Below are 22,479 nucleotides of genomic sequence, written 5' to 3' on the forward strand. Positions count from 1 at the left end.
ATAACAATGCAATTGTCTGAATTCCATCAAACCAGAATATTTGAAGAAACGATATTTTATAAGACCTTTCATAATAGACCAGTCCGTCCATTTTAGGAAATAAAACGGGATCGGTCGCGGAACAATGACGTCACAGTAGTTGGCACCGATTCAGCTTCTTTGTCGCGCAGTAATATGCGGTAAAATGTACATTTTGTATCACAATTTTTGAAATACCACTGAATTATCAAAATGAAGTTAAAATGACACCTTTCGATACATAAGGAGTGTGATTATTACGGAAAACGTCCAGTTATTTCAGCTACATTATTTCCTTCCGGGTACTATATTTTGAGCGGATGCTCGACTGTATCAGTATAATCGCTTTGTTGTGCGGCTGCTTATGGTCGGCTTAGTGAGACCGTACACAATTATCGCGACTCAGGCCCATTAATTCTGGCTAGTATACACAAAGCGCTGCATTTGTATGGTCCAGACCAGGTTGTACTACAAGACAAACTTACGTGACATCTCTAGTCATCGCCCTTTTCTGTATAATAGGTAAGTACGAAGTAAATGCTCACGTTTTCTTGTTAACACATGAAAGGGTGAATGGACCTGTCTGGTCAAAGCGAGACAAGGCAACGATCACTTTCCATAAACGAAAGTAGGAAAACACCTAATCTCGTGCCTCCACGTGCGTTTATTTATTTACATCATTCACAAAAGACGAGTCTAGCGTGTTAGTTTGATACCCAATTTAGCCTTTGTGTATTGACTCACAATTACACTGAAGATACTTTATTGATTTATGTAAATTAATAGATACAGACAAACGGGGAAGTTACACTGCCTAGTTGCTGTTTTGGATTATGTTAATCCTTCATATCATTTGTAACATTTGATTGTTGGTGTAATATAAGGTACATTTTGAATGAGAACATTTTAGATTCCTTTATGAAAAGTTGGTTCATATATTGTCAATATTGTGCCCTTTCTTGAATCTTATTGATTTTTACATGCCCCTTATTTCAGCTGAGCTGTAAGGTTCTAACAGTTTTGTCCAGCACCACATGACCATCTGCCATGAAGATCTTATTTGAATCATGTATTTTTTACCCTCTTATTATTTTTTTTTGCGTTTTCAGCGTACTACTAACAAGAATTTTCATTGACCAATTGGCTCTGATGGTTTAATTACCATTAGTCACTTAGTGCTCCTCTCGTGTAATTTGTCTCAGATTTACTTTTGACTGTCAGAAGTTCAAGTCCAATCATTCAGGCATAATATCATATGTCGGGATATGTGCGCGCTGAACCAATGTTTGAATTCCGATTTGATTCCAAGATGTTGTTTTGTCATGAAGATTGTATGTATGTAGCCATTGGTATTAATGTATGTTACTGTAGATAATCTTGTACATACAGCAGCCTTGACTCCTATAACATGTGAGTGTCACTCTTTTTTGCACACAGTATTTATTTTCATTGTCTGTAATTTAGTTAATCCAAAGGTTTCTAATGTTTTTGCCAACTCACATCAGAAACCTTTCATAGTGAAAAAAGGAAAAGGTTCGATCCACACATGGATGGGTATGTATGATCCAGTCTTTAGCTCATTCCATTGTTGAATATAGTTGACAGAAAAATGTGTTCCCTCTTCCCCACTGTCAACTATAGTCGATAGGCTAACCTATTGTAAATTAAGTTTTGATTTGTTGAAAACATCTCCCAACACATACAATTTTCCAATACATAACATAACAGTTGTCAGTCTTTCAAAACATATCTTTTGGTTAAATTCTTGTTAACTCTATGTTGTGGCAATGTCAAAGATTTTATTGCCATATTAATGTGGTTCCTGACCCGGTACCAATCATGTTGTTATTTATTGGAAGCAGTATTCAATGCTATCCATCTATCTAGTGTTAACAATTAATTCCTCATAAATTATTCTTTGCAAAATATCATTAAGACCCCTTCTGAACTTATTAAACGAGGGGAAATTATTTTTTTTAAATGCATTCATTAAACAGGGGGACATTATTTTTTAAAAATGCATTCGGACGTTACACGATAGGTCAAAAATGTGGTAATTTATGGGAAATTTATATTATGCCATGATCCTTCAACAATGAGTAGCCCCAGAATTCAAAGACGGCACAGAAATTGTGATAAAGCTCCTAGTTTGTAGGGAAAGCAGGGGTGTTACTGTCTAGAAATAGAAAATCAGCAATTAGAAAATTGAAATTATCACACATTACAGCTTGGTTGTAATACTAAAGCTGTTCTTGCTAGTAACTGGTGACAATGTACATAGTCATTAATTCCATTTTCACTCAATAGACAAAAAAAAATTGTAAGTAAAGATTGAGGAAAGCAGCTGATGTTCAGATATGTCTGTATAGTGTCCAAGATTTCACGTTTTACAACTTGGTATATCTGATCAACATATGGTCAAAAGTTTGTCATTTTAAGATACTACAATACAATATAGTTGAAATTGAATGACTTTCCAAGTACCAACAGTGAACACATTTTAACCAGTTATCAATATCTATAAGTATTTCAATCAGGTCCTGATTTCTCATCAATGACAAATTTCTTGTATGTACCTCAGAGTAGAAATTCCCTCAAAATGTTATGTGATTTATAAATGAATTTGCAAGTTCAGTGTGCTTTAAAACATGCATTTCTTTTATAATGCACCATGTAGCTAGTTCTCTCAGAGACAAAGATACATGGAAAAAGTTCACATTTTGAGACTTATTGGGAGAAATAACTGTCAGGTGATCATGTTTCATATTGCTGTTTCTCAGGAAGTACATGTGTACAACTACAGCCTACTTCATCTGGTTTGCTCTAATTTAGTGTAGAAAGCAAACAATTTAAACCCCTTGATCACTGATTGCGCTGTGCATTTTCTATATGTTGTCATTGTTGAGAATTTCAGAAAACAAAATGGCGGTGAGATGACAATCTTCAAATAAAATAATTGTATCACATTTATCACTATTTCTGGGTCTGTGTATGTCAACCAACTTGCATCCATGGGATAAACAATACATATATATGAGATTGCATAAAGACGTTGCGATGCGTTGCATTTAGTAAATGCATAATCCCCGTATAATTGCCTAAAATATACAACACTAAATTAGGTTTTTAACCATTAGGAACAAAAAGAACTTAACAAAACACAGAAATATTTCCTGTCTACACATAAATTCAAAACTGACTTTTCAAACATCTCACTGACATTGTGATCAATGACTCAATCTCAAATGCACTTGATAACGTTGATGATGGGATTAATATTGCTTTTGACTAGATCCTTAGTCATCAGTGCAACAATGCTGAGTATATATATATTTTAACCCAAATTAACTCGTAATATAAGCATTAAAAAGGATTAAAGTAGTAATTAATTAATCATGAGCACTGCCTCAAAAAATATTTTGTTAACATTTGGGTGCAGATTTAGATGACCTAACATTTAAAGTTGAATTTTTACATGAAATATTAATTTGTCAACATGGGATGATTTGCTCTCCTTACAGTTTCCTGCAGTTTGTCATTTTACCAGGCATTTCACTATGTTTATTTGCTTGACAATGTTTGTTGTAATAACTTGATTTAATGCATAGTTTTTGTCCAATTACAATTAAGAGTTCAGCTGATCACAATTCAGCACTCTCAATTTATAATATATAAAAAGTGCCCTTGTCGGAGGGGAATATGGAGGATTGTTTCCCAGAGGGAACATTATCTTCCCGAGCCGATAGGCGAGGGAAGATAATGTTCTCGAGGGGAAACAATCCTCCATATTCCCCTCAGACAAGTTACTATTTATTTTATTATACCGAATAGATATCAATTTATCAATATCCTCCTCAAATATTGAGGCAAACCTCTTGGACGTCTGCTCCATGTTTACAAGTTGTCTGTGTCACTGTTGCGTTTGTAAGAATTGTCTCCCTTCTCAATGTTCGGGATTTTCTGTAAGAAACAATTGTGCGTTTTCGGGCGGAGCGGGGAACATTGCAATATCCCACAGCAATGTTGACCGCTGTTTCTGACACTGCATATTGTTTCAGGTCATGTGATTAGGAATTGACCAATAATAAGGCGAGAATCTTACATAAGGTATAATAAATTGTAATGTTCGAAGTGTTCACAAATGGGTATATATTGCAATATCTCACTGTTGCTGTATGGTATTGAAGTAAAAAGAAATGCCAGCAGATATTGATATGTATAGCAATATTGTTACATCACTTGCTATTTTCCTATGTCGTATATTATCAGAGGGGGAAGTGCAGAAAGGTACAGAAAAGATCAACTTCCATGAACCAATGAAGATCGTATAATGGGTGACCAATCCCATTAAAAAACATTGATATATCTTGATCATTTAAATCGTTTACAAATTTGTTTGATTAAATGGAGATATATATCTGACCATGATACTCTCTGGTAGTCATTAAGTCAAGGTCAAAGTGTCAAATGTTGTATTTGACCTCTTCTGCCAGCTGGGATACAATATTAATGTAGGTTTCATCACATTTGAATGTCTGTTCATCTTGTTCGTGAGAACCCCTGGATAGATTTTGTTTATGTTTTACACCATAATAAAATCAAAGTTCTTCTCCTGATGATATTTACCAAATGCATACATGTCTTTCTAAACAAGCAATTTAAAGTAGAGTCCATTCAACAAAATCCAATTAGAATATATACAGCGTACACTATAAAAGAAAAGAATAGCGCTATCAGTATGACAATTTTAGCACATCTCACTAAATACAGTAAGAATGATGTCAAGTTTGGTGATCCCTCTGAGAGAATTCGATGGAGAAATGGTGTGGATTGTGTTACCATGGAAACTATTTAAGGCCAAGTTTAGTGTTGTTGTTGGATGGTAGTATAGATGTCTGAGAGAAGGGACCCAGGACTAACTTCTGAAAAATCAATAATTCTTCATCTATTTGTCGCACAGCATTCTGCTTTTTCACTCTAGCAGATCAATAAAATGCCACTGCCTCTCTGGTCCCTTATAGCTGTGCATGGGGTTATATGATGTATAGTTATCTATACTTAATGAATTAAATTTGTGTACTGTTTAAAAGTCTTATGAACAAATTTGAATAAGACTGTTTTTTTTTTTAAAGAATTTGATTTTTATCTTCAATTTCTATAGCATTTCCACAGCATCACAACTTCTAAAGAATAATTAATGATAAAACTAGTCTAGTCGGAATACGTAATCTGACCTAAATTCACAGCAGTATGGTAGCATTGGGAGGCTAAAGTCTCTAGCTTGCAAGATATTTACTGCATTTGTAATTTATTGATACTTTTAAATAGTTACACAATTTTCAATCAAGGACATGTATACTTCTTTGTGAAAACATTGTATGAAATTTAAAGTTTGTTTAATGAATTTATCAACATAATTTATTTGACCTGATTTCTGTTATGCCAATAGATAACTAGGACAGAATAAATTATAAGGAACAAAGAAAATTTAAATGTAACAGACAGACAGTGATATCTATATACATGGGTAACCGTGGTAAGTAATGAAATATTTAACGTCGTTTACAAGGTCAACAATCAACATAAGTACTGTTTAGCTTTTATTACGATGCTGCTTAGGGAACAAATCTAGAAAAGATTTTGGAAGAAACTCATGAAAGTTGAAGCTTTGTGGTGAAACATACATGTCTGACCTAACAGACACATCATCCCCTGCTGCTGCTTAACGGCTCGCACCCATGGTCTATGATCATGAGATAGTTGTCTGCTTAACGGCTCGAACCCATAATATATGAGAGTTGTCTGCTCAACGGCTCAAACCCATGGTCAATGAAATAGTGGTCTGCTACTCCGTCTCGAACCCATGGTCTATGAGATAGTTGTCTGCTTAATGGCTCGAACCAATAATCTATGAGATAGTTGCCTGCTCAACGGCTCGAACCCATGGTCTATGAGATAGTTGTCTGCTTAACGGCTCGAACCCATAATCTATGAGATAGTTGCCTGCTCAACGGCTCGCACCCATGGTCTATGAGATTGTGGTCTGCTCAACGGCTCGAACCCATGGTCTATGAGATTGTGGTCTGCTCAAAGGCTCGAACCCATGGTCTATGAGATTGTGGTCTGATCAACGGCTCGAACCCATGGTCTATGAGATTGTGGTCTGCTCAATGGCTCGAACCCATGGTCTATGAGATTGTGGTCTGCTCAACGGCTCGAACCCATGGTCTGAGATAGTTGCCTGCTCAACGGCTCGAACCCATAGTCTATCGAGATAGTTGTCTGCTCAACGGCTTGAATCCATGGTCTATGAGATAGTAGTCTGCTGCTCAACGTCTCGAACCCATGGTCTATGATCATGAGATAGTGGTCTGCTCAACAGCTCACTGGTGCATTGGCAATCACGGCTGCAGAGGGACCCAAAAACACATACAAATAGTTAACCATAAATTAGATACTTAATTGAATGGCTTGTCAAAAGTGAAATGAATATTATTGTATGCTGCTGTTTTCAATTTAGATACATATTGACATTTTAGAAAATTCTTTGACATCCATTCTGATTTGGGAATTATTTAGGGGAAAATGTGAATTCAGTGGAAAGATGTACATATATAATGATATATGCATCTTTCTTTTTTTAAATTTATAAACACGTCATGTTCTGTTTTTATGACAAACATGTTCTACTTTTACATCAATAGCTATAGGTTAAAAGAAGGATGGATTAGACATAATGAATGACTTGCTTGTTTCAAAATGTTTCCAGTATTTCAGATTTTCCACATATATCAAAGACCAATTTATTTCACTGATGCTTCTTATAATTTACAGTATGACGGCCAGGTTTGAGGAAGGCTGAACTGCTTCAGAGGTTTCTAAAACAACAGGATGTCAAAGCGAAAGTTTGCAGAGCTTCAGAACGAAAACGGTGGTAGTCCCACCCATTCAGACTTTGATGAGAGCAGCAACTGTAGTTCGGTCATGACCAACAGTAGCTCGGATGTGCCCACAGGTAGGGTAATGGAAAGCTGGTTGGTGTAAAAAGTTTTCATATGAAAATCGATAAAAAAATATGTACTGGTAATATTTTCGTTGTTTCAAAGTTCTTAAATTCAACTGAATTGCCTCCCATTTGTTTTATGCAGCAGACAGATGACTGAATCTTATGAGTTTCTAATTATGACATCACTTTAAGTTTGGGCAATGATCATGAGCAGAGCAAAAGAAAAAGTCATGGTAAATCATTGTATTTGTTTTTTCACGTCTGAAGACAATTTCTAATTCACTTTTAAAGTACAAATTTGGATGAGAGTTGGGCAAAAATTTCCAAAAAACTGTATTGCTAGTTTTGTATGTTTATAATATAAGAGATATATAGTATGCATATTACATATTGATAATATTGATAAAACCAGATGAGTTGCATTAGGTTTCAAAAGCTTTTTCAGTCCATTGACAGAAGCAGGAGTGTTGATGTGAAAAGCTAGAAAATAATCCCCTACAAAAGTGTGCTCTAAAAATAAGACTACAGTTGATATAACTATTATCCCATGGTCATAAACAATTTTAGGTTCAGAAGCAAACATTCGTGATGAGATGTTCCGATGATTTTTTCTAAAAATATGTCTGTAATGTGTAGATTCTTGAATTATTAAACACTGATCTTGTAGTGAAAGTATATTACCAACAGGCATTACTGTAGCTCACAACAGGAGCATGAGCCATGGGCAATCAATATGGCGCGTAAAGGTAGTGGGGCCATGCATGCCTGGTATATATACATTTGTTTTGCACTTTCTCTGTCCAAATTGGAATCTTTTTGGGAGCTGTAAACTGCACAAGCCGATGAAATTATGTATCTTTTGATTCTTTTCATTACATATGAATCTCAAAATTAAAAATCTTATCAGAAGGAATATGGTCATCCTATACTGAAGACATAATTTTGCCAGTCATTTTAATAATAAAAAAAATGATGAATATGTAATTTAGAAACTATAACTTGTGGTTTTCTTCACACTATTTTGGGGTACTTGATTTCCTGGATAAATAACACCCCCACAAGTCCACTTATATTCTGCTCATGTAGATCTGTCAGTTTATATGAAATTCTATAAATACTTCTCTAACATGTCACCATCATTTCACATACTTTATTATTTAGCAATTTTTTTTCATTTGCTCTCTCTTATTTTAAGTGCAATTTGGACAGTCTGGGCTTTTTCTCACTGGTTTGGGATTGGGCCTTTTTGCTCTCATTTGTGAAAATCCAAAGTAACCATGTGCACAAAATCAATGAAAAACTTCCAAAATACATTATCTGTGAAACATAACATACATATCGATGACATCACTATCTGATGACGACTCATCTCTGAGAGAGGACAAGGGACATGCACATGCATATATATATGGCCACCATTATGCATGATGACCACTTTAAATTAGAGATGACGGATATCAAGATCTCTCAGCTCTGGGAGGTGTTGAGATGTACGTTTGACCGTTTAATTTAGGGGTGCAGGAGATGTTGAGATGTGACCACTTTAATAAAGGGGTGGGAAGCCTAGGTGTTGAGGTGTGACCACTTTAGTTTAGGGGTGCAGGCGACGTTGAGATGTGACCACTTAATTAAGGGCTGGGGAAGCCTTGGTGTTGAGGTGTGACCAATTTAGTTTAGGGGTGCAGGCGACGTTGAGATGTGACCACTAATTAAGGGGTGGGAAGCCTAGGTGTTGAGGTGTGACCACTTTAGTTAAGATATAGGTGTTGAGGCGTGACCACTTTAGTTAAGATATAGGTGTTGAGGTGTGACCACTTTAGTTTAGGGGTGCAGGCGACGTTGAGATGTGACCACTTTAATTAAGTGGTAGGTGTTGAGGTGTGATCACTTTGATTTAGGGGTGGAAGTTGTTGGATGTGACTACTTTAGTTAATAGGAGAGGGTCTCGAGGTGTTGAGGTGTGACTTTAATTTAGAGGTTCAGGAGATGCTGAGATGTATATCTTTCCCAGATGTATTCTCACTGCTCTTAATTATTCTATCTCTCCAAATTTTGTTATACCTTTCTTTTTGAAATTTGTAAGATTTTGAAATCACATCAGGAATAAGAGTAGAATTGAGTCCCAAATTTGATGGAAAATAAAAACCAGACAGCAATAAAAAGACTGGTTCGGCAGTGTTATTGGGAGGTGTATATATATCTAGACTGGAATTTGTCACAGATTCTGATTAATGCACAGATTCTGCAGCACAAACTAGCTCCTGTATGTTGGCTGTCTATCCAGGCCGACCTTAAAATCAATACAACTCAATGGAGAACTGGTAATAATGGGTATCCAGATTAACATACACTGGCCTTGTGTTCCTCACTGAATGTACACAGCCTACATAGACTGCTACCACACTCTTATGGTTTAGATACATTAGGCTTATATATTGCATCTTTTGGGTTTAAAAAAAGGGACAGCTCTCTTGGCAGCAGAGGATTATTATAGAGATGAGATGTATTGTTAGATGTGATCCCGTTTCTATGGTAATTAATTGTATGATTATAAATTTATATTATTTATAGAAATCAATGTATTTCAAAAATTTGTGTTGAAGCTGTCCCATAGTCTGAAGCATAAAAAAGCCCCCCCCCCCCCCTTTTTTTTTTTAAATGTTCTTAGTATGGGTTTTATCACCCCGCAAAAAGCTAAGTCATTTTTAAGCTTGTAGTAGTTGGTGACTACCTCACTGAACAACAAGAGAGGTTCATGGCATACCATCTAGAACACCAACCGACACTATTGAGGAAATCTTTTTTTTTTCTGAAAAGGACCTAGTTCATGAAATACCAAGAATTAACCCTGATATCATATTTCACTGTAATTGTTCCTTTGAAATTCCGTACAGCAGCCTCCAAATCCCAAATTATATACACTACACACATACATCTCGCATGCAGGGGAGGCTGTCCCTAAATTACCATAACTGTTGATATGAATCATGTCACATTATTGCAGTAAGTTGATAGTTTTAATCCTTAAGTTTGAGATAAATTACAAAAAAGTATTCATAAGAAGATACATTGTACTCCACATTTTTACAATAGCTATATATGGACGGAGATTGTTACAGATATATACCTATATGTGGTTGTTGTATTGATCATGGTAGTTAGACACCATAAGGACGTTGACCGAATACTCCCAGGAGAACGTCATCTATTGATTTAGATGTGACACATATTGGAGAGCAGCGTACAGTTCGTCAGCTTTGAGTACGATTAGTGTAATCATTTCACTAGGATATCTCCGTGTGATTTCCATATGGGGCATATCAGATCATTACCCTCCTGTGAATCTGATTATCATGAATTTTGGACGACCTACATATTTACCGGGTATATATACTTGGGGTAGAAATAAGAAGTAGCATCAGCTGGTAAATAGTATAGGGCGGGTAGAATCTAAAATCTGCTGGACTTTTAGATCTATTGATGGAGTGACCTTTGGTCTTGTGACTGTAGCCCAGCTGGTAAATAGAATAGGGCGGGTATAATCTAAAATCTGCTGGACTTCTACTTCTATTGATGGAGTGACCTTTGGTCTTGTGACTGTAGCCCAGCTGGTAAAAAAAATAGGGCGGGTAGAATCTAAAATCTACTGGTCTTCTACTTCTATTGATGGAGTGACCTTTGCTCTTGTGACTGTACTGGTCTTGTACTTCTATTGATGGAGTGACCTTTGGCCTTAGGTGACTAGCCCAGTGGCAGCCAAAATGCCCCACTCCCTGTTAACTTTCTAAATCTAGAATCCCTGTAAATTATTTCGAGCTAGAGTAAAATGCACTTATATTATATAATAAGTGATCCAGAATTTGTATCGTAAAAGCGCTATGGCTGTTAAAAAAACTATTGAGAGAAGCAAAAATGGAGTTTGAAACAATTCAAAAAATGCAATAGCTGTTGATAAATAAACCAATGCATATGATCAAGCCATGCAGAGATTGTTTTCCATTGTTATGGGCATCTGATCATGATGGGTTTTAAAAATGATACATACAAAACAGACCAGCCCAGTGTATTAGGGTTACTGGCCATGGCTCTTCATAAAACTAAATGGTCCCTGGCCGAATTCGAAGGGCTTGGCTTGTTGGGTCTGTGTAACACTTAAAAATTCTAAATTCTAAAGCGTTTCAGAATTTTAGACTTTTAAGATTTTTGATCAAAAAAAGGTATCAAATTTCAAAAATTGCTTTTGAGTTTTTAGACTTGAAGATTTTTGACCAAAATCCTAATGTATTAAATACCCAAAATGTTAAAGGTTTTGGATTTTTAGACTTTTTCATTCAAATATAAAAATTAAAATTGGAAGCACCCTGATCAGGAGTGATCATGATCATGATTCTGAAACTGAAAGTAAAGGACATGACTCATATTTCACATTATGTTGGCATTAAATCGTACATAGATGTTGTTAGATTAATCGTAAAAGACCAAGATATTCCGCAGTTGAGAGAAAGTCTCCTAAAGGAAAGACTCTCTCTTAAACAATTAAGGGACATTTGACCTCTTACAGGATATAACATTTTTAGATTATCTTTTTATTGATAACACATTTTCCCTTGAAAATCAAATGTAAGTACAGTGGAACTTCGTTAACTCGAACTCGGATAACTCGAATACCCCGCTTAACTCGAAGTACCTCGCCGGTCCCGGCCGAATTCTCTCTTTATCTTAGTAAAAAAAACTCGGATAATTCGAATTCGGATAACTCGAAAAACTCGGATAATACGAAGTAAAAATTTGGTCCCAACAATAAAAATCCTACTTGAAATGTTCGAATAACTCGAAGTATATTTTTCGTCGATCGGTGGCAAACGCAGACATTTTTTAAGAGCTAAATTCCGTTTGTAATACTGAACATATCGGCACTACTAACCTACATGCTATTATAAGTGTTTCATAAATTCATAAAAGAAATTGTCGGTTGAATCTTATAACAACAAGTCTTGGTGATAAAAAGTACTGCTTTACTTACATCAGGTAATTTCCCAAGGCGGTCGCCGATATCAGTACACACGATAGTCAACAACTCATCTACCCGTTCGCTCAAGCGGAATTAATCTCTGACACACCGGTAGATCTACCCGGCTGATGTTTTTACAGGTGTAGAAATGACACAGTCACCGGCGCCTATTAAATCTTTAAACTGCTGAAACAATAGCGTAATTACTGCTGAGGTGTTCAGAGTACAACTGTAACGGTCAGTGCTGTCTATTAAATCGGATAAAACGCCAACTCAGTTACAGTAACATTTTATACGCAAATGCGCAGCCCAACTTCCGGTGCTAATACACATGGAAATGGCGTGGTTATCAATACAAAGTAAGTAGGCCGATCAAACAGTATTTTATATATGTCCAATAAAAGGTAATGGTTCTGTTACGTTTTGTATGCAATCTGTGTTAAACTTAAACGGTTATTTGTTTTGACATTAATAACTTGTTATTTTGTCGAATTCCGTTTTATCATTTACATTTGGCAAACATGACTTGCACATCAGATCGTTATTGAAGTGACTAAGTGAAAGACACTTTATCGTGACTTTATATCTGCAAAACTACACCAAATTACAAGTGACATAACGAAACATTACATATATATTTACATGTATTGACCAGTCTTCACACTAAACTGATGAGCGACAGAGCGAAGTTATAATGATTATATAATGTTGACAAATATTGACCAAACTTTTCACCAAAAACGATAACTCGCTTAATTCGAACACTCGGATAACTCGAAGTTTTTCCGTGGTCCCGTCGACTTCGAGTTAACGAAGTTCCACTGTATAATGAACTTATTCATGGATAACTATTCCATTTGTAAGATGCAGGCTTCACAATTTATCATAAATATGCATCATATGAAACTTGGAACCAGTATTTCATACAAAAGCACAATACTAATTCTTTGGTTAAAACATTAATCGGTAAAACATATATATATGTACATACAATTTAAAAATACGCCTTTGATTACAGTGTTTTAATAAAAAGTGTGTGTTCTATAGTATCGAGGGTATATTCTGTCCCTCAATTATGCGACTGGCTCTCGATTGCATGGAAAGGCAATTCCCCATCTGTTGAAGATATAGCTTGCTACATTTAGTAAAACGGCACCTGTATACATGTGAAACTATATGTATAGCTACTTTTGGTTTTGGTCTGTCGCCAATTGGGATCATCATTGATCACTCAGGTGCTTTGAACGGATCAACACAATGTTTTGAGTTTTTGAACGGCAAAAATTAAAAAATACAAAAGCTTAAAACTACTTTGGATCCTCTATATTTTAGGTTTTTGGTCTAAAATCCAAAAACTTGAAATGATTTTGGATATTTGATACAAAGTTTTTTTGGTGAAAAAATCTAGAAATCTAAAATTTCAAAATGTTTAAGTTTTACATCAAGTTTCATATATATGATACACTTGTGATAGATAAAGTTTGTAATGAATTCAGTATTTAACTAAATATTCTATTAAACAAATTCACTGCCATTTTTAAACGAACATTAATGTTCGGTTATTGTGATCAAGAACTGGACTGAGAAATATAACCATATATGGTAGCCACATTCACCAATACGCCATCTACTGTCTGTTTCAATGAAATATGGCTGCCCCCATTGCCTTACGCTTCAAATAATTTACTTGCAAAAACGTCTTCGTTTTATATAGTAGTTTTACCGAAAAGTTTGAAATGTATTCAGTAGGTGTTTTCAAGATGCATACGTTTTGAGAAATGCATAACGCTAGCGAAATGAGAAGACTAAATGAACCTGAACTTTGCGAATAACTCCAGGTCCGGATGTTTAGAAAGTTTTGCTCTTCTGTGTTCTTTCCAAAACGGCTGACATTATAGCATAGGTCTGCAAATTTGTCCGCGATTTACTTAAATGTGTAATATATATATTCTAGAATGTTACATCATTATCAACTAGGTGTGTATTTCTATAATTTAGAGAAAGAAATATATCAATGACGGCATACGAGACGATACATTGTATCATACTGTAGTTACTGTACGTGTTTGCGAGAATGAACTGTACATATGTATAGGCTTACAATATTAGGTGGCATTTGTGGTCAGGGTGACTGGTCATAGCGTTAAAATTGTCATCGATTTCCATATACAATGTACCATTTTCCTTTGACAAAAATGACCCAATAAATCAAATGCAAATGATAATATCTTGTTTGTATTGTAAAAATTCATATTTACTAGATAGAACGAAGTGTATATGTACTGTATACAGGATGTGTATTGTGTACATGTAGGGACCCAAAATTCAAGAATTCAAGAAAAAATGTGCTTTAATGCCATTATTGCAGCATGTGCATATATATATGCATTAGAAAAAATACTTCTTTTTAAATCCTGAATTTGGGGTCTCTAGATAGTCAATGTATAAGAGCTATAATATGAACTTTATATGAAATTAATATTTCATTATATATTGACTGAAATCAAATGAATAATTATAATGAACATGAAATTCTTTTGTGAAGGTACAAAATATTGATTATATATACTTATTTTAGGATATTTATGATATTGATTTTGCTGTTGTTTTGACATCATATACATTTATATGTAATTATGAAGTGTCTGTCCCTGCCAACATTTGATTATTTTTGCTGATCTAGAAACATCAATTTCTTTTCAGCTAATTAAAAGCTTTTAAGTGGTTCACAAACTAAAAGGACCTCCCTTAACTTTAGTACTATAGTATTTACTTAAACATTTTTTATTAAAAGTGTTATTTCATTATATTCCAGGAGTTGTTCACAAGCAGAAGAAACCCAAAAAGTCGGTACAGTTTCATGATGTCAAGGTGTACTACTTCCCTCGATCTCAGGGCTTCGTTTGTGTCCCTAGCGAAGGGGGTTCAACTCTGGGTAAGTAAAAATGGTTATCATTATTCTCTGTACTTTATGTCAAAATATATACTAAGCAGGAGATAGGGGAAACTCATGGTAAATATGTAATATTCAATAATTTTACTGTCTTCAGCAGATTCTCAGTAAATTCGTACAAGTTCTGTCTAAGTTAAAAGTGATGGCATTTCTAATGACTTTCGCCAATGCAAATTTAAAATCAGCAAATGTGTTTGTTTATTTGTTTGTCTCCCCGCAAGTTCAAAATACAAGTGGGGCAGTTGCTTGGTACTGACTGTAGGCCGAGGGTTTTTCTCTGGGTACTCGGGCTTTCCTCCACTTCCGAAACCTGACACATCCTTAAATGATCATGGCTGTTCATAGGACGTTAAACAAAATATATCAAATAACTTGAATTGCAATGAATTAAGGTTTGGTTATCAGGAGTGAAGCAAGTAACCTACAGTGACCTACAGTGTTGGTGATGTTACAGGTAGTGCAATTGTGTTAAATGATTGCTACAGATGAAGATTCACCATATAACTCGAAAATATTTAAAGCAAAGTGATACTGATAATTGAAATATTTTTGAAATTATGGAGCTGCGATAGCTCAGTCGATTAGAATGCCGGCCATGTCACCTCAGGTGAAGATCCGAAGGTGAGCGGTTTGATGTAAAGCTCCCTACCTGTGTCGGTTTGTGTTTCTCTTGAAGCTGCTGTGGTGATGTGCTTTGGGAAAGACACTTTTCCCTAATTTCTCTGGATGGTATATGCGACAAGCCACCCATATGTTATTCAGTGAGTTAATCACCAACTGTTACAAGGAGACCTCACCTCAAAATGACGCCGGCTGAATAAACAAATCTTAAAATGCTCAAACAACTTTCTGATTAAACAAAAAACCTAGAGCAAAGATATTTAGATTCCTAAAAGAAATGACCCTGACCTAAATTCCATAAACCTCCATATTCAATGTTAAATTTGTGAAAACTTTGTGGGATAAAATTCTGTTTTCAAATTTTTTTGAAAAATATCTTAATTGTGATCAACAAAATCACACGTTTGTTTTCATTTCTTGTTGACAATGAAACCCATTGCAAATTTCTATTTAACATCATCTGTGGATAAATAGAACAAACAATTTTTTCTGATGATGGTGGGCAATTCAAAACGCCCTGCGTCCATAGTCCGTCCGTCTGTCCACCCCTCCGTAAACAATTCTTAATATCTCTATTTCTCAGAAAGTACTGAATGGATCTTTCTCAAATTTTTATGTAGGTTTCCCTTGGTCCCTAGTTATGCATATTACATTTTGGGACAAATCAGAATACAGCATCGCCGACGGGCAGCCATTCTGGATTTAGACAATTGAAGTTTGTTATCACTATTTCTCAGAATGTTCCAAAGGGATTCTTCTCAAATTTCATATGTAAGTCCCCCTTGGTCCCTATAGCTTGTTGTGCATATTGCATTTTGGGACTGATTGGAAAACAACATGGCTGACAAGTGGCCATCTTGGATTTTGACTATTGCAGGTTCCTTTTGCTATATATTGTAATATATATTAAGTTATTAAATGTTTTGAAAGAAGGGAAAAAAAGATCAGTCCTTCATTTGACTGATATAGATCAAACAACGATAGTTTTTGTTCTGACTTCTTTCATAAATCTAACCAGAATATGTGCAAGATAGTGTGTTGACATCAATGATAGACCTTTTCCCATTTGGCAAGATTGTTTTTTATGTTATAGGTATGGAGCTAAAGCATTCCCATGCTGAGGACTACTCGGTGACTGAATATGCTAAAGAGCAGCGACGTTTACACCAACGCATGCTGGAGGAGCACCGCCAACAGGGGCGTTTAATGCCTGGCCTTATAGATAAGTCCAAGTTGTGTGACAAATCTGATGATGACGAAGAAGATGAGGAGGATGACGAAGAGGAGGAAGAGGAAGACTCTGACTTTGAAGATTTAGAGGACTATATATTCCTCCAACCTATCTCAATCAGACAACGACGTACCCTTCTGCGGCAAGCAGGGGTGAGAAAAATTGACATTCAGGAGAAAGATCGGTGTAAGGACATCCGTGTGTCTCGCGAGGTTTGTGGTTGTGATTGTAAGGTGTATTGTGATCCGGAGACATGTGCATGTAGTGTGGCAGGTATAAAGTGTCAGGTGGACCGTCTTTCCTTCCCTTGTGGTTGTAGCAAGGACGGCTGCGGCAATACCAATGGTCGTATTGAATTCAACCCCATCAGGGTCAGGACTCATTTCATTCACACACTCATGAGACTACAGCTTGAAAAACGGGAGGAGGATTCGTCATTATACCGACTCCAAAGATCTTCGGGGACAAAGTCTGCATTTGATGTAGAATCTGGTGGAGGATCAGATACATCTGTTGATCCACAGCAAGCTGCCAGTCAGGTTAAGCCTAAAACAGTAGACTTGACAGAGTTCAACAGTAATGAACTGGGCAGCTGTCGTGACTGTCAGAACTCTGAGGTATGCAATATGATGATGGCAGAAGTCCAGCATGCCAGCATGGAGGCTGAGCAACAGCGCAGTGTGCTCAACAATATGTATCCCTACAAGGATCTACCACAGGGGACTGTTACCAACCCTCTCCCTCACGTCCTTCTGTTCAATGACACAGAAGATGACCTCTACACCGCCCAGAACACAACACCCTTCTATAACTTCAAGCAGGAGGAGGCTTCCTACAGTGAGACCAGTGAATGCTCCAGCGATACAAGCACCACCTATGAAAACAATCATTATCAAAAGTCTTACCAGACTCTAGCTACACCTTCCTTTGAGGGTACGTTGGGTGAGGAAGCCAATCATGAGTTCTGTCACCGGTCAAATCCACCTAACACCTACATACAGGGTAACCCCACAGAACAAAAATATATACCCCTAAACTCCTCTAATCACATGTACCGTGTAGGACAGGTGGCTCCCTCTGTTGACTCCCACAACAATTACTCTACCCCTCAAACTCAGTGGGCCTCCAATGGAGGCAAACAAGCCCCTGTTCCCAGTACTTACACTCCCACAGGGACGTCACAGACCAGTGAATCGGGTCTGACCTCCTGTAGTTACACCACCATGACCAATACGACATCAGACCAAATCGCAGAGACGTGTCCCAGTATTTCTTCCCTCATTAACAATGTTAGTCAAAGTCTGGAGTATGTGGACCAAGGCATTAACAACTTCAAACCGGTCCAGGAGGGCTACAACACCGAACAGATTCCGAATGACTACAGCCTGGATTGTGAATCTACTGCTAAGGTCTATACTGACCTTGACAGTAGTAGCATACCCCCACTGAAGGACAGGACCAACGACCAGTGCCTTCTGCTTGAGTCAACGTCACACTCAGCTCACAAGGCAGACGGCAAACCCACCAAGGTCACCACAGAGTCATCCAGTGCAGACTACGGCATCGCACCTATCATGGAAAACATCATCTCATCCTCAACGAGCATAGCTCAAGATTTATCGCAAAAATTCCAACAAAACCATCGTGTCAATCCCTCTGTCACTTCCACCTCATCTAACCACCGAGACCTGCTACGGTCAAAAGTAGAGACGGGCCAAAACTTTGGTGAAATCATTAAGGAGTCAATAGTTGAAACGGTGTCGGCCTAATTAGCCCATGTTTCATTGAACACATATCTAGGCTATAATTAGCTATTATAGCATGACCTAATCATGATGAATGATTGTATCTAGAGTAGTTTAGAAATACTGTCAAATTGTGTGTCAGCTAATTATCTTACTGTAGTAGATTTTGTATGTCAGTCACTGTTGGCTAATTCTTCAATGTCTTCACTATGTCGTAAACTGCTTTTTGGAGTTGAAACTTAGCTATAGGTATTAGCTATATATATATATCTTATATATGTTTTCAAGGAATACAGTTAGAATTTCTTTACCTATATAGGTGAATATTTTTCAGTATCGATACTGAATGCAGTATTTGGAAATATTTTCCCCTGTGTGCTATATTTGCAATGTAAAACTATGTAAAATTTTGACAACTCATCTGTTTCAGTATTTCAAGTATCAAGACACTTTCACTGATGCTTAAGTTATTTAAGTATATTCATAAACACAGTAATGATAATATTTGGATTAAAAGAAACTCAAATGTGAAGTGATATAATTTAATGAATAAACAATTCAGAAATGAATTTATTTCATAATAAGACATGGCCAATATATGAGTATACATAGAAAAAGCAAGCGAAGAAAAAGCTAGGGAATCCAAACCATACACCTTGTTGTATACCCGTACTTAGAGCTTTGATCACTTGATCAGCTGTAGCAAGAGTTGAGTTTCAAGGGTTTAATGATTTATTTAATGTTGTACTGTAATTAGTTGTTCAAAATTTAATGAGGTTATACATTTTGTTTCATATATATTTATAGACATGTATTGATACTTTTGAAAATTGACTGATTGGGAGGAAAAGAAACGAAATTGACTCGCAAGGGGCCATTTATGTAGATTTGAAAGGTTGATACGTATAACGACAAGATACATTTTTTATTAAAATATCATAGATAAAAAAGTAAGGTTGGTGCAGAATTTTGATATTTTTTTATTGAAGAAGTTATTCAGAAGATATAGAATAAATAACATGCTTTTCTGTTATATCATTGATCTTTTGAACTTTTAATTGTTTTATATCAATCAGCAATGAGTAATGGAGTCTTCTCCTACTGAGAGTGTGATAGGGAATTCTACAACCCTGGGGTGAAATTATTTGGTTATCTAACCCGAGGCTATATATGTCGATGGTAAGACAATTGAGAAAATCAACCCCTCGGGTAAGTGATTTCTGTCAAGTCTCAAGGTAGGGATTATTGTTTTTCTCGCGCCACAGCATTTTATTTATGCAGGGCCCAGTTGTGCAAATATTTAAAAGATTATATATTGCTTTGCAACACAATGTTGATGTGATATGATTTGATATTGTCAATGTCACATGTATTGTTGCTAGCAAATGCAATCTGTCACACCCTAGGAGTTGACAGAAATCATACTCTAGGGGTTGACAGAGAAATCACACCCTAGGAGTTTACAGAAATCATACTCTAGGAGTTGAAAGAAATCATACTCTAGAGGTTGACAGAGAAATCACACCCTAGGGGTTGAAAGAAATCATACTCAAGCGGGCGAGAGAGAAATCTTGAACAGGTAATTATATAAAATGGGAGACAAATCTTTGATCGACCGGACAATTTCCTTTATTATCTTATAATATTTATAGTGAAAGTCCATAAAGAATCTCAAGCATCTGTCATTTCACAATTTAAAGTGAAATCTGTCAAAAGTGACTAAATTGATTGTAAAACCAAATAGATATAAGGAAGATGGAGATCTGAGTCCTGATATACTTCCATCCTGTCGTATCTTCTGTACATTGGGTGCTGATCAAGCTATTGTGGAGTTTGATATTGTATATTGTGCATGCTTTGGTATCTTTAATGTACTATAATTATGGACCAATTCTTGGTCTTATCTTTTTATGTGTTGATGTAAATGTGATGAATTGTTTATCTGTGTGTAGATTTGTATTTAGAAATTTTTAGACGAAGTTTCTTGCCAAATTGATTCTGCATTAAAGCTTTATGATTAGAATTGATATTTTTATAGAATTGTCTTAATTATGTAGATATGTTTTGTATAAAGATGTCACAAGTTTATGTATTCTGTTTATTTTGGAGGGGGTAGGGGAATGATTTCTCTTTACAACTTAGAGCTTTTTAGTCCCTTTCCCAAGTAGAGGGAAATGATATTGGTTCCTTCGAATTCTAATTATCTAATGTTTAAACATATCACTTAAAGATAAAATTTCATTTGCTTATTTATTTTCTTATGTTTCATTATTTCTTTATTTTCATCAATATAATTAATACAGGATTTTAAATAGATACAAATGAACATTAAATTGAGACTTTTTATAGCTTTTACATTGCTGGATTTATATGTATTATCATTTTTAGTGAAAGACTATCTTTCAAAACATGTACATCATAAAACTCTATTGCAAATTTTTAATGCTTGTATAGACTATATATATATAGCTATTATCAGTTTTTCATGACCAGTCAAAGCATACCATGCGGGAATGTGCAGTTTCATAAGAAAATATTCGCTCATATCTCAAAATGTTATGGGTATAAATAAGCTAGATGGTAAGATACAAAGTTAAAGGGCTAATTTAGAGATTGGGGAGCATCTCTGTTTCAAGAGATATTTGTTATTTAAGATCTTTAAATATTTTCTCAATGTGGAAATCAATTCAATTGTAAATCTTCAATCAATACCAGTTGCATCACACAATTTAAAAATCATGTGTAAGGGTAGATAACTCCTTCTAAACTAATTGTTTGTTTCTCCACTTTTTATCCAAACATTTTCATGCGATGTGTTTAATTTAAACATTTGGTGCTTATTTATGATCTGAACTGATTTTTGTATCATTTCCAATCAGGTGCTTTTAGAAATTATCATATTTCTGTGCCATGCTTGTATTCTGGTTCCGCTCTAAGGTTCTGATTCATACTAAATCAGCAAAGCAACCTGTGCAATTCAGAAACAAGACTGCAATTTTGCCGTGCTTTTCATTCTTTTGTTTTAGTATTATAATTATGTAACATGTAAACAACAGAATCTTAGCTTTATTATAATGGACCCAAAACTTTCTTTAAAATGCAATTGATACTGATTACAAAATGGGAAAACCTTAATGCCATAACTGATTCTACAGAATAACCATAATGATGATTATATAAGAGATATACTGAGATATGTACTGTGAAACAACTTATTTTCATTTCTGAAGAATTTTCTGCTTATTTCACTGGCGATTTAGATTCGTGAAAATTAAATGCCGTGAAATAGTTTCAATCACAGATACATTAGACCCTTTATGACTGTAAATCACGGATTTTAGTCGTAACAAAGATAAGTTTATGCATTTTATAGAATATTAATAAGAAAATATAGTAAACAAGTTTTCAGTATTTGTGGTTGAGTCTCGATAAGTGGGATTTGCAATTTTTTGTTATTATTTTTACTATTGGCGTCCATATTTTACTTGGTGAAATTGTTTTTTATTATATCACATGCACTACCATTACGACCATAATAGGGCCTGTATGTATTACAGTGTTAGATATATACATCTGGTGTGTCTCACTATATTTGTACGCAAGGTGGTGCAAAATCTCATTACCAATATTTATGTCTATTAAATGAAAATAACTTATACATGTTCTCACATGACATAATTTTGTTTTTGTAGATCTGAAATAACATTTTTTAATATTTTTTTCCTCTGGGTAAGAATAACTTACAAATTCATGTCCTCAATGATTGACTGAGGTCCAAAATTGCTGATTTTATACAAATTTGGACACGAATTTATTTTGTTATTATTTACAAATGTGTAATATGAGATGTTTTTCAGTTTTTAAGTTCACAAGAAACTCAAGGTTTTTGACCAG

General features: G+C 35.5%; 1 protein-coding gene across 1 annotated transcript; it reads left to right on the forward strand.

Moving 5' to 3' along the window:
* The first annotated feature begins 375 nt into the window (after positions 1–375).
* LOC117317342 (cysteine/serine-rich nuclear protein 3-like) lies at positions 376–21,941 on the forward strand. The gene is made up of 4 exons (XM_033872141.1): positions 376–540; positions 6,853–7,033; positions 14,851–14,970; positions 16,703–21,941. Exons 2-4 carry the CDS (start codon positions 6,910–6,912, stop codon positions 18,607–18,609), a joined length of 2,151 nt encoding a protein of 716 aa, XP_033728032.1. The 5' UTR covers positions 376–540; positions 6,853–6,909; the 3' UTR covers positions 18,610–21,941.
* Positions 21,942–22,479: the final 538 nt, after the last annotated feature.

Source organism: Pecten maximus, chromosome 19 (assembly GCF_902652985.1).
Source record: "Pecten maximus chromosome 19, xPecMax1.1, whole genome shotgun sequence".
In the NCBI taxonomy this organism is placed as follows: Eukaryota; Metazoa; Mollusca; class Bivalvia; order Pectinida; family Pectinidae; genus Pecten; species Pecten maximus.

Excerpts from the sequence above, each read along its gene's own strand:
- LOC117317342 (XM_033872141.1), top strand. The coding sequence starts at position 6,910 with ATGTCAAAGCGAAAGTTTGCAGAGCTTCAGAACGAAAACGGTGGTAGT. Across the intron at positions 7,034-14,850 it reads TAGCTCGGATGTGCCCACAG|GAGTTGTTCACAAGCAGAAG; the intron begins GTAGGGTAATGG and ends ATTATATTCCAG. Across the intron at positions 14,971-16,702 it reads CGAAGGGGGTTCAACTCTGG|GTATGGAGCTAAAGCATTCC; the intron begins GTAAGTAAAAAT and ends TTTATGTTATAG.